Here is a 17030-nt window from a genome sequence, read left to right on the forward strand (position 1 = left end):
TATGCCAGTTATCAGCTGCCTTCGGAATCAGACATCAGTGGGGCAGAAGAACAGCTGGAGCCTGTTCCCAGTGTGCGCATGCGCAGAGTTGCCAGACGAAGGGAGAAGCTAAAGAACAGGGGGTGACTTGGGAGTAAGGCCACAGGTGGACGGTCAATGGCCCCTCCCATGGGGAATAAAAGAGGAGCGAAAGGGGAGGGGTGCAGAGAAGGTATTCAGCAGGTTCTGACCAGTACTGGCAAACCGGTAGTGGAAATTTTGAGTAGTTTGGAGAACCGGTAAATACCATCTCAGGCTGGCCACGCCCCCATCTATTCTCTGCCTCCCGAGTCCCAGCTGATCGGGAGGAAATCGGGATTTTGCAGTATCCTTCCTCTGGAGTGGAGTCGGAATGGAGATTATACAATATCCTTCCCCTGCCACGCCCACCAAGCCACGCCCACCAAGCCACGCCCACCAAGCCACGCCACGCCTACTCAGCCATGCCCACAGAACCTCTAGTAAAAAAAATTTTGAATCCCACCACTGGAGTGGAGTTTGCAGGAGACACTTAGTTCATTCCTGCATTCTTGCCAAGTATTGATGCGTTTGAAAGATATGGGCCTGGCCACTCTCCAAGCCTGATAAAGGTCGGGAATTGTGAAGTACCTTGAAAGATGGTGGGAGAAGAAAGATTTTTCTGGAGAGGAATTCACTGTAAATTAAATAAAAAAGATTTATTGGGACAAGGACTTGGCTTCATGCTGCTTGGTTGTTTAATTCCAGACATTTCATTACCCAAACTAGGTAATATCATCAGTTCTAGAGGGGAGAGGAGGAGGAGGAAGAGGAGGACTGTGGGGTTCTTGATTATCTCTGTGCTTAGTTGTTTTCATGCAGTTGGGTTTCTTTACCCAACTCGGTAACATCATCAGTGCTACAGGGGAGTGGAGTCTGCAGAGAGGAGGAGGAGGAGGGAGAGGAGAAGGACTGTGGGGTCCTTAGTGCTCCCTGTGCTAGGTTGGTTTCTTGCAGATGTTTCTTTTCCCAACTAGGTAAATTCATCAGTGATAGTAAGGGGTGGGGTTTGTTCTCGGGATGCCATAAAATGAGAGCAAACCCCTCTCTCTACTAGCACTGATGATGTTACCTAGTTGGGCAATGAAACGTCTGCAAGAAAACAAGCCAAGCTCAGAGAGCACCAAGGATCCCTCAGAATGGGATGAATCCAACGCTTTGGGGAAAAACACTTGGGAAAGACTGGCTTGGAGATGCCGTGTTTTGACTGCGGTTTCCTATCTAATTAGTTCTCCATCTTCTTCCTCCCTGTCCCCTGGCACCATCAGGCAATTAAACCGCAGTACAAAATGCAGGAGACGGGGCAGAAACTCACATGAGGTTGACTCAGCTTTCCAAAGGTTGACATCCTTTCGGGGTGGGTAAAATGAGGATCCCGATTGTCGGGGGCAATAGGCTGACTCTATAAACCGCTTAGAGCGGGAGGGAAAGTCCTGTGAAACGGTACGTAAGTCTAAGTACCATTGCTTGCAAAGGAAGGGAGGAAGGGAGGGAAGGAAGAAATCTGTGGTATTGCAGGCTAACTCTGCCCACAGCCAGGAAGTTCGATCCTGACCGACTCAAGGTTGACTCAGCCTCCCATCCTTCCGAGATGGGTAAAACGAGGACCCAGATTATTGGGGGCAAGAGGTTGACTCCGTAAACCGCTAAGAGAGGGCTGTAAAGCACTGAGGAAGCTGTATATAAGTGCTATTGCTTGCAAAGGAAGGGAGGAAGGGAGGGAAGGGGGAAAGAAGGAAGGAAGATGTGGTGGCGCAGGGATTAGAATGCAGTACCGCAGGCTACTTCTGCTGACTGCTGGCTGCCTGCAATTCCTGATGGGCTCAAGGTTGACTCAGCCTCCCATCCTTCCGAGGTGGGTAAAGATTGTTTGAGGGGGCAATAGGTTGACGCTGTAAATTGCTTAGAGAGGGCTGTAAAGTGGTATATAAGTCTAAGTGCTACGGCTACGGCTATTAGAACAACCTGTACTCCAAAAATCAAAGCAGTGTAATTAGAGCAAATGGCATCGTATCCGTGAAAGGATTTTCACATAGTTTAAATAAGGTAGCCGCATTTATTGTAACAGCATGACCTCAAATCTTTCCTATGCAGCTTCACATAGCTTATAAAAAAAAAGAGATTTGGGTATTTATTTGCCCACCTTGGATGTTTCTTTTCAAACAAAATCACTCTCCGCATTTGGTGCAGCATCGCAGGTGCCAGAAAGGAATATTTAATAGCAGTGTCTTTCTGCTGTTAAGCAGTGGTGGGATTCAAATAATTTATCAACCGGTTATCTGCCCTAATGACAGGCTGGGTAGACGTGGCTGGTGGTGGTGGTCATGTGACTGGGTGGGCGTGGCCAACTCACCATCACTCATCGCGCCCAGCCCCGCCTCCTGGCCACTCACCTCAAAGGCCTCAACAAGGTACAATTTCCCTCTCTATTTACTTATTGAACATCCAAAATGCCCCCCCAAAATGGCCTGAAAGCATCCCCAAAAACGGACAATAACAGCTCAAAAAACAGCCCTAAAATGGCCCAATAAACGTCCTGAAAAATGGTAGAAAATGCCCTGGAAAATGGGCAAAATGTTAACCAGTTCCCTTGAACAGGTCAGAAATGGCTGAATACCCCCCTCTGCTGATAAGCTGTGTGGACTTCAACTCCAAGAATTCTCCAGTCAGCAAGCAATCTACACTACAGGTGTCAAACTCAACGCCTGCGGGCCCGTGGGGGGCTTAAATCCATCCAGCAGGGCCGGCCTGGAAATATCAAAGGACCGGCCCGCGGTGCCTCCGCCAGCCAAAACGGGTTGGGGGCAGCCCCCACGCGGGCCATTTTCGGCCTCCCTGGCCACCAGCAGAGCAATGTCAGCCAAAAATGGGCTGCCGGAGGCATCTGCGTGGCCTCTTTTTGGCCAGCCCAGTACTGCAGGAGGTGTCCGTCCCGTCTTCCCCACCTCCCTGCTCTCCCCCCCCCCCACTGGCCCATGGAGAATTGCAATGTCGATTCGGCCCTTGAAGAAATCCAGTTCAACACCCCCGATCTACCCCCTAATTTTGAGCTGAGAGCCCCTGTGTATACGGCAACCAAAGGACAAATTTAAAAAATAATTCCTAGATGCTCATTAGCAATTTTTTTTCTACTGGAGGCACAGAACGTAAAACAGAGGGGAAAGGGGCAGGAATAGCATTAAAAAGATGGATCACCTGTTCCCTTTAAAATGGGGGAACTGGACTTCAAGATGAAGCTAAGTACCAAAAATCCAAATATGGGAAGCTATGCCCCAAACGGGGACCGGAAGCTTTCTGCTCCTCCTTTTACTGGGGGGGAACTGAAAATAGAAAATATGGGCAGTCCTCAACTTGTGACCACGATTGAGCCCAACATTTATGTTGCTGAGTGAGAAATCTCTCCAGTGAGTTTGCTCCGTTTGGTGACTTTTCTCTCCGTATTTGTTAAGTGATACACTGTAAGTTCCTAAATTAGTAATTCGGTTGTTAAGTGAATCTTAAGTGAATTTTACGATCTTGCTTGCCATGGTCGTTAAGTGAATCACAGCAGCGGATAAATTAGTAACCCGGTTGTTTAGGGCAGGGGTGTCCAAACTTGGGAACTTTAAGACTTGTGGACTTCAACTTCCAGAATTCCCCAGCCAGCCATGCTGGCTGGGGAATTCTGGAAGTTGAAGTCCACAAGTCTTAAAGTTCCCAAGTTTGGACACCCCTGGTTTAGGGAATCTGACTTTCCTTGTCAGATCCAAAAGGGAATCGCAGGACCTCTGGACGCTGCAACCGTCATAAATGTGAGTCAGTTGCCAAGGATCCGGATTTTGATCACATGACCATGGCGATGCCGCAACGGTCATAAATGTGAACAACGGTCATAAGTCCCTTTTTTTCAGTGCCATTGTAACTTTGAACAGCCATTAAGTGAACCGTCGTTAAGTCGAGGATTACCTGTACATAAAAAATGAAAAGCAATTGTGTTTCCTACTAGAGGCAGTCCTCAACTTACAAACATTTGTTCAGTGACCGTTCAAAGGTCAAAGTTGCAACGGCAATGAACAAAGTGACTTCTGACGATGTCACATTTTACACCCGTTGTACTATCCTCGAGGTCATGTGATCAAAATTCAGATGCTTCGCAACTGGCATCTACCCAGGTGGGGGAATTCATCAAATCTGCAAGCTGGCAGGAATAGTCAAAACTCCAGAAGACAGGCTGAAGATACAGAAGGATCTTGACAGAACAGAGGGCGCTATCTAACAAAATGAAATTCAATGGTGCAAAAAGTGAGGTTCTACATTTAGGCAAAAAAACTGAAATGCACAGGTACAGTATAGGTCAGCGATGGCGAACCTTTTTTGGCTCGTGTGCCACAAGTGGGGGGAGCGCAGGGGGGTCATGTGTGGGTGTGCCGCACCCATAATGCAATGCGCGACCCCCCAAGGCGCATGCGCGCACAACGCGTGACCCCCCCCATTTTTACATGCTTTTTTCACACTCCCTAGGCTCCAGAGGCTTTATAGGAGCCTGGGGAGGGCGAAAAGAGCCTTCCCCGCCCCCCCGGAGGCCCTCCGGAGGCTTCAGGGACCATCCGGAGGCTTCCCTGAAGCCTTCGGAGTGCTCAAAAGGATCCTCCGAGCAAACCGGAAGTCACTTCCGGTTTGCTCAGAGGGTCGTTTTAAGTGCTCCAAAGGCGTCAGGGAAGCCTCCGGATGGTCCCTGAAGGCTTTGGAACGCTTAATACCACCCTCCGAGCAAACTGGAAGTCACTTCCGGTTTGCTCGGAGGGTTGTTTTAAGCGTTCCGAAGGCTTCAGGGAAGCCTCCAGACGGTCCCTGTAGCCTCCGGAGGCCCTCTGGGAGGGCTGGTGAGGCTCTTTTTGCCCTCCCCAGGCTCCTATAAAGCCTCTGGAGCCTGGGGAGGGCGAAAAATGGCTTTTAAAAAGGTGAACTTAGCTGGCCAGCGTGCGCATGCGCGCTGGCCAGCTGACAGGGCAGCGCCTCGTGTGTCCTGACAAATGGCTCCGCGTGCCACCTGTGGCACGCGTGGCATAGGTTCGCCATCACTGGTATAGGTGGTACCTTGCTCAACAGTAGTAATTGTGAAAGGGATCTTGGAGTCCTAGTGGACAACCATTTAAATAAGAGCCAGCCGTGTGCAGCAGCTGCCAAAAAAGCCAACACAGTTCTAGGCTGCATAAACAGAGGGAGAGAATCAAGATCACGTGAAGTGTTAATACCACTTTATAAGGCCTTGGTAAGGCCACACTTGGAATACTGCATCCAGTTTTGGTCGCCATGATGTAAAAAAGATGAGGAGACTCTAGAAAGAGTGCAGAGAAGAGCAACAAAGAGGATTAGGGGACTGGAGACTAAAACATATGAAGAACGGTTGCAGGAACTGGGTATGTTTAGCTTAAAAGAAAGAAGGACTAGGGGAGACATGATAGCAGTCTTCCAATATCTCAGGGGTTGCCACAAAGAAGAGGGAGTCAAACTATTCTCCAAGGCACCTGAGAGCAGGACAAGAAGCAATGGGTGGAAACTAATCAAGGAGAGAAGCAACTTAGAACTGAGGAGAAAATTCCTGACAGTCAGAACAATTAATCAGTGGAACAGAAGTTGCCTCCAGAGGTTGTGAATGCCCCAACACTGGAGGCTTTGCATGATTGTCACTTAACAGCTGCAGTGATTCACTTAACTGTGGCAAAACAAGTCATAAAATGAGGTGCAATTGACTTGACAACTGCCTTGCTTAGCAACAGAAATGTTGTGCTCAATTGTGGTTGTAAGTCGAGGACTACTTGTAAATCCCATCCGCCCAACGTAACGAAAGTACATTGACTGGACAAAGGCAGTTCAGACGAACTCGCATTAGATGGTTTAATCGGAAATAGGTTTAGTGGTATCAGTATGATAATTCAGGTTTAAAGGTAAACGTTCCCCTTGCACATATGTGCTAGTCGTTCCCAACTCTAGGGGGCAGTGCTCATCTCTGGTTCTAAGCCGAAGAGCCAGCGCTGTCCGAAGACGTCTCCCTGGTCATGTGGCCGGCATGACTCAAAGGCAAAGGCGCACGGAACGCTGTGATCTTCCCACCAAAGATGGTTCCTATTTTTCTACTTGCATTTTTACATGCTTTCGAACTGCTAGGTTGGCAGAAGCTGGGACAACTCACGGGAGCTCACTCTGTTACGCGGCACTAGGGATTCGAACAGCCGAAGTGCCCACCTTTCTGATCGACAAGCTCAGCGTCTTAGCCACCGAGCCACCCTTCGAATTCAGGTTTATGCTTCATAATTGCAACTGACTTATTGTATGAATTTTTAAAAAGACATTGTTAGTACAGGTATTCCTCAACTTACAACAGTTCATTTAGTGGCCATTCAAAGTTGCAGCAGCACTGAAAAAAGTGACTTAGAACTATTGTTCACACTTATGACCGTTGCTGCATCCCCATGGTCACGCGATCAAAATTCGGATGCTTGGCAACAGACTCATATTTATGACGGTTGCAATGTCCCGGGGTCATGTGATCTCCTTTTGCGACCTTCTGACAAGCGAAGTCAATGGGGAAGCCTGATTCCCTTAGTGACCATGATTGACTTAACAACTGGGGTACTAATTTATCCACTGCAGTGATTCACTTAAAAACAGTGTTAAGAAAGGTCATAAAATGGGGCAAAGCTCACTTAACAAAGGTCTCACTTAACAGCAGAAATTTTGGGCTCAATTGTGGTCGTAAGTCAAGGACTGCCTGTATTCTGTAATGAACTTGCAGTTACTAGTGATAAAAACAGATAGTCCTCAGCTTACAACCAGACACTTAAGCGACAGTTTGAAGTTATAACGGGCACCACAAAAGGTATTTGTGGCCCAGTTGTGAAATTTTAATCACCACCCCACAAGTTGTGATCACAATTTGAGTGATTAGCAACTGGCCTGCATTTACGGATGCTTGCAGCTTTACGGCCATCTCACAATGCCACACACACACACACACACACAAATAAATCACAAAATCACATTGGCCGCTGATGACCTGGTTCACGACCATCACAACTTACAACTGTAATCGGCAAAGCTGCAGATCAGTCAGGGATTGCCTAAATCCTTAAAAAATCTCCTTGAAGGAGGTGGGTGGTGTGGGAACATCATAAAGAAATAGAGGAAGGTTGTGATTTTGGTTTCCAGTGCTCCTGAAGGAGACAGAACAAAAACATTATACAGCAGGACAAATGTTCTAATTTTCAACCCTTTGGAGGCCTTAGGGCAGAGATGGCGAATCTGTGGCACGCAGAGCCCTCTCTGTGGACACAGGCACCATTGCCAGCTGCTCTTCCTATTTCTACCGCAGCAGTTGGTCTTCGCAAGCGCCAGAAATGCCAAAGGCCAGCTGGCTGGTGCACGCATGTGCACTGGCCAGCTGATCTTCGGGTTTCCGGCACTATGACATGCATGCGTTCTGACCTGGGCACTTGGTGCCGAAAAGATTCGCCATCCCTGCCTTAGGGCTTTGGTTTAGTCTCTGTTGAAGCAGAGCAGGAGAAACTATTTTGTCTCTAGTTAAAAACAAAATCACTTTTGGGTACCACAATTCAAGAGGGGTGTGGCCCGCCAGCGGCCAGCAGAGCTGGCAGTAGATTCGGACATTGAGGAGGTTGGGGAGGAACATGGGCCAGTCACGGAGTCTGGGGAAAGCTCTGTGTTGGAGGCAGAGAGGGGGCCAGGGCCGTCTGACAGTTATCAGCTGCCTTCGGAGTTGGACATCAGTGAGGCAGACAAACAGCTGGAGCCTGTTCCCAGTATACGCATGCGCAGAGTTGCCAGACGAAGGGAAGAGCTAAAGAACAGGGGTCAACTTGGGAGTAAGGCCAGAGGTGGACGGTGAATGGCCCCTCCCATAGGGAATAAAAGAGGAGCGAAAGGGGAGTGGAGTTTGCAGGAGACCATTAGTTCATTCCTGCATTCTTGCCAAGTATTGCGGCATCTGAAAGATATGGGCCTGGCCACTCTCCAAGCCTGATAAAGGTCGGTAGTTGTGAACTATCATGAAAGACGGTGGGAGAGGGAAGACTTTGCTGGAGAGGAATTCACTGTCAATTAAATAAAAGGGGTTTATCGGGACGAGGAGTCGGCTTCGTGTCAGAACAGATAAGATCTTAAAAAAGCAACTTATTCAAAGGGACTGCAAAGAGTTTTTTCCAAATCCTGGTTTATAAATCAAGAAACTCTCCAGAAAAGGAATTATCTTCTCTATGGCAGACAGAAGCAAAAGGGTTTAAGTCGTTAAGAGAGTTTTACCTCATTTTACAACCTTTCTACCCACAATTAAGTGAATCAGAGCTGTTGTTATGGTAGTTAACGTGCTCCTTAAGTACATTGGGATTCCCCATGGATTTTGCTTGTCAGACAGTCACAAAAAGGGGATCACAGTAGCCCGGGACACTGCAACCGTCATAAATATGAGTCCGTGGCCAAGCGTCTGAATTTTGATCCTGTGACCGTGGGGGAGGCTGCAAGGGTTGTTAAGTGTGTAAAATGATAAGTACCTTTTTTAGGGTTGTTGTAACTTTGAACAGAAACTAAGCGGTTGGGACTACCCATAGGTTGCATTAGGCCTCAAGCCGACAATACTATAGGTAGTCCTCGATGTACGACCACAATTGAACCCAAAATTTCTATTGTTAAGTGAGAAATTTGGTTTTTGCCCTACTCTTGCCACAGTTGTTCAGTGAATCACTGCACTTGTTAAGGGAATCTGTCTTCCCCATTGACTTTGCTTGTCAGAAGGTCGCACAAGGGGATCGCATGACTCCAGGACACTGCAACAGTCATAAATATGAATCAGTTGTCAAGCATCCAAATGTCAATCACTCTCCTAGGGGATGCCACACACTTTATAACAGAGGTGGGTTTCTACCAGTTCGGGCGAACCGGTAGCGGTCACAGAACCGGCAGCGACCCAGGCTGGCCACGCCCCCAAACCAGTTCTCTGGTCTCCACTGCCGTTTGCCGGCATGTTTTTTATTAGCTTTTCATGGTCTTCACGCATGCGCAGAACAATTTACAGTGAACTACACATGCACCAGTAACATGCCTGGTGTACGCGCAAGCGTGGCGAACCAGTACCAATGCCGTTAGGAATCCACCCCTGCTTCATAAGTGTGGAAAATGGTCATTAGTCACTTTTTTCAGTGCCTTTTTCAGCTTCAAACGGTCCCTAAAAAGCTGTTGTAAGTTGAGGACTGTATAAAGTAATACTCAGGAAGCTGACTTACAACCATTGAATCTGGAATTATGCTCATAAATTGCGCCCATCCTTATATAGGTCGCCGTTTCTCCACCCCTGATTTTATTTTTATTTTTTTCATGGTGATTGTTAAGCAGACACAATGGTCATAAATTAAATCCATTGTCGTCAAAGGGCCTTTTTTTTTTTTTTGCCGGAAGCCAGGAGGAAATCCTGGATTTTGGGCAAGAAAAGTCAATTGTGGTCACCTGACTGCAGGATCCTGCGAATGAGGCATGGGCGTCAAGCACCCAAAATGCAACCAAAGCCCGTGAATCTGGGGAGGCCCATCGTAACTTCAAACAGTCACTAAGCAGTTGGTTATAAGTCAAGAACTACCTAGACTGAGGATCGTTTAAAGGTTTTTTTAAAAAGGGCTTACTGTATTTTTCGGAGCCTAAGACGCAACAGAGTATAAGACGCACCAAGATTTTGAAGAGGTAATTTTTTTAAAAAGCTTTTGCACCCTGCAGGCCTCCCAAACCCTCTGCATGCCTCGTTTTTTGTGAAAAACGGGGCATCTAGAGAGTTTGAGAGGCTTGTAAAGTGCTCCTGTGAGTTGCAGGGGGGGGGGGGAGGCAGGGAGGCGAGGAGGGGCAAAAATGAGCAAAAAAAATGACCCATTTTTCACTCGCGTTTGCCCACCTCAGCCCCCAGGAGCCCTTTGCAGGCCTCCCAAAACCTATGCACGCCCATTTTTGCAAAAGGGACGGGGATTTGGGAGGCCAAAAATGCTGTATTCAGGGTATAAGGCGCATCCAGATTTTCACCCTTTTTTTAAAGGGGGAAAAAGATGCGTCTTATACTCTGAAAAATACGGTAAATCCATGTCTAATTTTTAAAGCAAGTTACTGGCCTTTGGGGTTGAAACAACAGGATTTGAAGCATTAGGGAGGTCTCAAAATCCCCAAATCATATATCCAAATTATGAAAATCAAAGGGGGGAGGAGATGGAAATTGAATTGGCGTGCTTCTTTTATACGGGACATCAAATTTAGCTGAGCTTCCCACTGGATTTTATTTTTTTTAGGGTCCAAAACCTCCGGTCTTGAAGGCCAGACGGATCCACACCCAATTCACTCATCACTTTCAAATAACACTTAAAAAAATAAAACTTAGGTGTTTCCAAAACACCAGTCGGTGGATACGCTACCAATGATATGTTGCACGAGAATTTTGATGGACAAAATCAAGATGTACGGGATGCTCTTGTGCAGCCACTGAAGGAGGTATTTGAGTTCCGAGAGAGAACTGTCTCTTTGTTCTTCCGCGGATGAACCCCCCGAGTGACCGCTTCTGGTTTCCCCGGGTGTCTGGCCGTGCGGCCGACTCTGAGTCCCCGACCGCGAATGTTGCCGGCAGCCAGCGTTGGCCTCTGGTTCCCCGACCGCCGAGGTCATTTGGATGTGAATGTCCCCTCCGTGCTGGCAAGGTTCCTCTCCTGGAGACCGCGTGGCGTGAGGGCCCTGGCAGGGGGGGCTGTGACTATGGCCGTTGTTAAGTCCACTGTGCCGAACGTTCGAATTGGACTGCATGGTACGGAACAGGTGGTGACCTGCTTCCACGGGTTGGTTTGCGGTGTGATGATTCCTAACAGGAGGAAAGAAACGAACAGTCAGGCTCTGTGTTCAGCTGCGATGGAGAACCGATAGCAGAAATTTTAAGTAGTTCGGAGAACTGGCAAATAGGCTGGCCCCGCCCCTGCTGTCTCCCAGCTGATACTTTGTTGCCCTGAACAGGAGAACGGAGCTGGAAAGCAGGTTAGTGGGGTGGGGAGGGAATGGGGATTTTGCAGTATCCTTGCCACGCCACGCCCACAAAACTGGTAGTACATTTTTTTGAATCCCATCACTGTTTCAGATGCCAAGCAACCCAGTCCATATGTATGACCTTTGCTGTGTTCCGGGATCATGTGATCCCCTTTTACGACCTTCTGACAAATAACGTCAATGGGGAAGCCAGATTCACTTAACAGCCATGTTCCTAACTTTTAACAACTGAAGTGATTCACTTCACAACCGTGGCAAGAAAAGTCGTACAATGTGGCAAAACCCACTTAACAAAGGTCTCACTTAACAACTGAAAATGGACACAATTGTGGTCATAAGTCAAGGACTGCCTGTGTGAAAACCATCGCCTGAAAAGTGGCAGGTGGGAGCTTATTAACCAAGAGAATCCTTGCAATTCTCTAACCTGGGTTTTCATACGGGACTTTAATTCTTATGGGTCATCATCATGAAAGCAACTTTTGCCAGCTGGGACCCCAGCTTTTAATGTGGAGATAAAACTTGCGAAATTGCCGGAAGCCCATTAAACGGCGCTTCGTGTTGGCGTTTACCACCTTTTAATTAGGATCTGTTTTACCTACAGAAATTGATATGCTGTGAAGCAAAGATTCTGGAGAGCAGCCAAAGTTGGCGAGAACGCAAGTTCACCCCCTTAAGTGGCCGTAAAGGACATTAAGTGACAATACCCCAGTTGGCTGGTCCTCTCTCACAGTTATTCAGAGCCGAAAAAGGAGGGGAGACGAATTCCTCGGAAGAAAGGCATAAAAAGAAGGATAAATATGTAAATAAGCAAACAAATGCCAACAGGCTAGTGCTGTGATGGCGAACCTATGGCTGGCGTGGCGGAAGTGGCACGCAGAGCCATCTCTCCGGGTACGCAAGCCATCGCCCGTTGCTCTTCCAGGTTTCGGCGTTCCAGCCAGCTGGTCTTCGCGCATGCGGGAGTGCCGGAAACCAGAAGAAGAGTCGCACTGTGTGCATGAGTGCGCCAGGTAAATGATTTTCCGGTTTCCAGAGTGCCAGCTGGTCCTTGTGCGTGCATGCGCGCCAGAAACTGGAAGATCGTCTTCCTGGCGCCCGCATGCACTCTGGGCGGCTGCTCTTCTGCTTTCTGGCACCCGCTGGCGCATTCCCATTTTGCCACTCAGTGCCAAAAAGGTTCGCCAACACTGGGCTAGTGTTTGTTTTTGTAAATCTAAGATTTCCTGGGGAAAAGGGGGGAAGGACAAACTAGAACTAGAGAGCGCAAAATCATAGAAACACACGGCTGGAAGGGACCTTGGAGGTCTTCTAGCCCAGCTCAAGCAGGAGAACCTCTATCATTTTAGATAAGTGACTGTCTAGACACTTCTTAAAAACATCTGGTGATGGAGCGCCCACAATTTCTGGAAGCAAGCTGTTCCACTGGTTAATTGTCCTGACTGTTAGGAAGTTTCTCCTTAATTCCAGGTTGCTTCTCTCCTTGATTAGTTTCCAACCATTATTTCTTGTCTGGCCTTCTGGTGCTTTGGAAAATAAATTGACCCCCTCCTCTTTATAGCAGCCCCTCAAAACTAGAAGACTGCAATCATGTAACTCCTAATTCTTCTTTTCTCTAGACTAGCCAAAGCCAAATCCTGCAGATGTTCTTCAGATGTTTTATCCTCCAGGCCTTTGATCACCTTAGCTGCTCTTCTCTGAACTTTTTCCAAAGTCTCAACATTTTCTTTCTAGTATGGTGACCAAAATTGGTTGCAGTCTTCCAGGTGTGGTCTTTGTTGTTGTTAGTTACGGTCGTGTCCGACCCATCGCAACCCTTTGGACAACGTTCCTCCAGGCCTTCCTGTCCTCTACCATCCTCTGGAGTCCATTTAAGCTCACGCCTTCTGCTTCGGTGACTCCATCCAGCCACCTCCTTCTCTGCCATCCCTTTCTTCTTCTTTTGCCCTCCATCGTTCCCAGCATGAGGCTCTTCTCCAGGGAGTCCTTCCTTCTCATTAGGTGGCCAAAGTCTTTGAGTTTCCTCTTCAGGATCTGGCCTTCTAAAGAGCAGTCAGGGTGGATCTCCTCTAGGACTGACCGGTTGGATGGCCTTGCAGTCCAAGGGACTCAATGCAGGAGTCTTCTCCAGCACCAGAATTCAAAGGCCTCCATTCTTTGGTGCTCAGCCTTTCTTACAATCCAACATTCACAGCCATCCATTGCAACTGGGAATGTATGGTTGTGAAAGTTGGACCATAAGAAAGGAGTGGTCTTACTTGGGTTTTAAAAAGCCGTAGTAATACTTTTCATGATCTTGATTTACTCCATTATTGTATTAACGTTTTGGGCTGCTGCTACACGCTACCAGTTCTCATTGTATCCTGGACAAATGGGTGTTTGATAATTTCCTGAATGATCCTGTTCACACAATAAGCCAAACTATGTGATGTGGCTTTAAGTAGGATTCATTTAATTAGCCACAACTGGGTGAATTCACACAGCACACCAATATGTCAATTAACGTTTATAAACCACAATCAGCAAGCCCTGACGTGTTGGGAAGGGGGAACAAGCCAACATGATAAAACCGAGATCAGATAAATTCCTGGCGAATAAAATGAACAAAATCAAGTTTCCAGGCTCTGCACGCAGACTGTAGGCAATTTGGAGCTATCCAGGTGTTTTGGGCTACAACTCCCATGATTTCGAGACAAATGGGAAAGGACTTTCCCCCAAATCTACATTTTAAATGCCAGGATTACGGGAAAAAATGGCATTTTGTAGGTTGGGAGGTGTGTCCCCCCCCCCCAAATGAGGGGCTGAGGACATTGGTCTTATTTTAGGAAGGCAGCTGGGACAGATAGTCCTTAATTTATGACCACAAGTGAACCAAAAATTTCCATCGCTAAGCAAGACAGTTATGTGAATTTTGCCCCATTTTACGACATGTTTATTTGTATTCATTTCTTTCATTCATGCCCATGTTTATATTTACACCTGCTATCTTATACATGTTTCACAAACTAATAAATACAAATAAATACACAACAAATCCCATTGCAAAGCATACTTTCCTTCTGCTTGAGCAGGGGGTTGGACTAGAAGACCACAAAGGTCCCTTCCGATTCTATTACTCTGTTAGTTGTTAAGTGAATCCCTGCAATTGTTCAGTTAGTAACATGGTTGTTACATGAATCTGGCTTCCCCATTGAGTTTGCTTGGCAGAAAGGTCACCAAAAAGTGATCCCATTAACTCCAGGATACTGCAACCATCACGAGTACATGCCAGTCACCAACCGTCTGAATTTTAATCACACAACAACAGGGAGAAAGCAACAATCATAATTGTGATAAACAGTCGTAAGTCTCCCATTGGTGTTTTTTTTCAAGAGGCAACTGGAGGCTTCCGGTTTTTCTTTGAACATTAGTTACCTGCTAACACAGATAAACTTCCAGGTGGCCATAATGACTCTCTAAAAGGATGCAAATGACCAGCTGTCTGCAAGGAGTATAAATCCTTCTATTCCCCACCATCCAGTCAGAGCTGAAGAAGCTTCTTGGATAAGAAGTGAAACATCTTCAAGGAAAAAACCAGAATGTCCCGTTGCCTCTTAAAAAAAAGCACCTTTGGGACAACCGTGACCTGGATGACTTGAGAATCTCATAGACAGTCATAAGTCGCTTTTTTCAGTCTCATCGTAATTTCGAACATTCACTAAACAAATGGTTGTAAGTCGAGGACTTCATGTACTCAGTTTTACACAATCAACAATGCATTGCAGGAGAAGGAAATCAAACTAAATCCTTTTTGAAGAAAAGGGATTAATCACTGCTCTCATTGTGACAAATGGAACACATAATAGTAATACTCTGTATCCCCTTGAGGACTAGGACTTAGTCCCCAATCCTGTTTGAAAGGCAGGGCATGACTGGTGCAACCAGAGCGGCAGGAACTACAGTACCCCTAAGCATGGGCAGAGCCCAGCCAGGTCCTGGCCACAAAATTCCTCTTCCCCAAAACACCATGTTGGGCCGATGCTTCTCTTCCAGGCCTTGGAAGGAAGTTAATGAACTGGAATACCAAGCCAAATATAAAGCCAGGCCACTTCCTGATCATTTCAAGGACACATTAACAGGTGGTTAGTGGGTGGCTGATGACTTCCATGAGGCCTGGGTGATTTCCCAGTTTAGACCAGTGTTTCCCAGGCTTGGTCTCTTTAAGAAAAGTGAAGTTGAACTCCCAGGATCTCCTAGCAGCAGGCTTTAAGAAGAGTGGACTACAACTCCCACAATTCCTCAGCCAGCACGCTTTGAGATGGATGGACTACAATTCCCCATGCTTTAATTCTGGGAGTTGAAGTCCACCCGTTTTAAAGGAGCCAAGAGGGGAAAACCCAGGTTTAGATTACAGTGGGATTACCTGGTGGCCTCCCATCCGACCGCTTTTTCCTAGCTTCCGCGACAGCCGCCTACTCTCAGCTCTTCCCCCCCTTCTCGCTCTCCCGCCTAGGGGATGATGGGAGGTGTAGTCTCCAAGCGGCCGGATGGGGGACGCGGGGGTCGGGGTGGCAGCCGAGACCTCGGACTCTTAGAGATCGCTGCTTTCCCGCCGGCGGCCCTCCCCGTCACGCACCTCTCATAGCGGGCCGGAGTTTCATGGCGAGGCCTTTCCGGGAGGCCCGGGTCTCGCCTCCACCGCCATGGCAGCCGCGAGGACGGCCGACCAAGCGCCAGTCTCCGACGGAGCCACCGACCAAGCGAGCGACGATCAGCTGCCTCCGACTACCGGCTCCGTGGAGGAAGAGGCGTGGCCACGCCGGCTGGAGGAGGAGGAGGAGAAGGAAAGCAGGCCTTAAAAAAGTGGTCGCCACGGCAACAGGGGCGGCGCTGTGGGGCTTGAGGCGTCGCCGCGGGGCGGAGCTAGGGACGTCGCTGCGGAAGGGCGGGGCTAGAGAGGTGTAGCGTTTGGGGCCGGAGCCATAAACATCACCGCGGCGGGCGGAGCTATGGTCGTCACCGCAGGGAGGGCGGGGTTAGGAACGTCGCCGCGGAAGGGCGGCGCTGGGGAGGAGGCGTTGCTGCGGGGGCGGAGCTAGGGATGTCCCAGCAGGGCGGGGTTATGGACGTCGCAGCTGAAAGGCCGCGCTGGGGGAGGTGTTGCGTGGGAGACGGAGCTAGGGACGTCGCCGCGGGGGGCGGAGTTAGGGACGTCACTGCGGAAAGGCGGCTCCGGGGGAGGCGTTTCCGCGGGGGGGGGGTGGAACTAGAGGCGTCGCCGCGAAAGGGTGGGGTTGGGGCGGGGCCGCGGAGGGGCGGGGCTTGCCCTGCTGTACTGTGGCTGTTTGCGCCTAGTTGGGGAAAAGTTAATGACTTAATTAATCATTAAGTAATTAATGATCCCCAGAGACCTTATAAGTTCATCAGTACAGGTTGTACAGACATTCGTTTAGTGACTGTTCAAATATAACATTACTGGGGGAAAAAGTGAGCACAAATCATAAAATCATGCCCCTTCAAGGGGTGACCCACTTAAGGACCGTCGCGATTTATGACCATAATTCCAGGCTTAATTGTCATAAATCAAGGACTACCTGGATCTCGGCAGCTAGATTAGTGATGGCTGAATATTGGGTATCTTCAAAGAAATGAGTGGTACAATGACATCTGGAGTATGGCAACAAATGATAAATTAACAGAAATTAAATTTTAAAAAGGGATGATTAAAGTTAACAATTATAATAAAATGGGGGGGGGGTTTACAAAAAAACTGTTGGTGGAAGGCAAAGGGAATAAACCTACTGAAGAATATATGCTGTTTTGGAGGGCATAGGGCTCAATTGTATTTATAAGGGCACAATTAGTTGTGATAAAAGAAGAAATATAAGGAAAAATTAATCTGGGGCTGTGTGCACTGTAATATTTGTGTTTTTTCCTTTTTT

The 17030-nt window shown here is 48.0% G+C and overlaps 1 protein-coding gene across 1 annotated transcript in view; it reads right to left on the minus strand.

Moving 5' to 3' along the window:
• The window catches only part of RNFT1 (ring finger protein, transmembrane 1), a 33251-nt gene extending 17296 nt beyond the window's left edge, over positions 1-15955 (minus strand). Inside the window, exons 1-2 of the mRNA XM_081941994.1 lie at positions 15725-15955; positions 10497-10933 (exon numbers count right to left, since the gene is read on the minus strand). Coding sequence (XP_081798120.1) covers positions 10497-10878 — 382 coding nt within the window. The 5' untranslated portion in view covers positions 10879-10933; positions 15725-15955. The remainder of the gene's footprint in view (positions 1-10496; positions 10934-15724) is intronic.
• Between the last annotated feature and the right edge of the window lie 1075 nt (positions 15956-17030).

Source organism: Natrix helvetica, assembly GCF_964273705.1.
Source record: "Natrix helvetica genome assembly, chromosome: 2".
Taxonomy (NCBI): Eukaryota; Metazoa; Chordata; class Lepidosauria; order Squamata; family Natricidae; genus Natrix; species Natrix helvetica.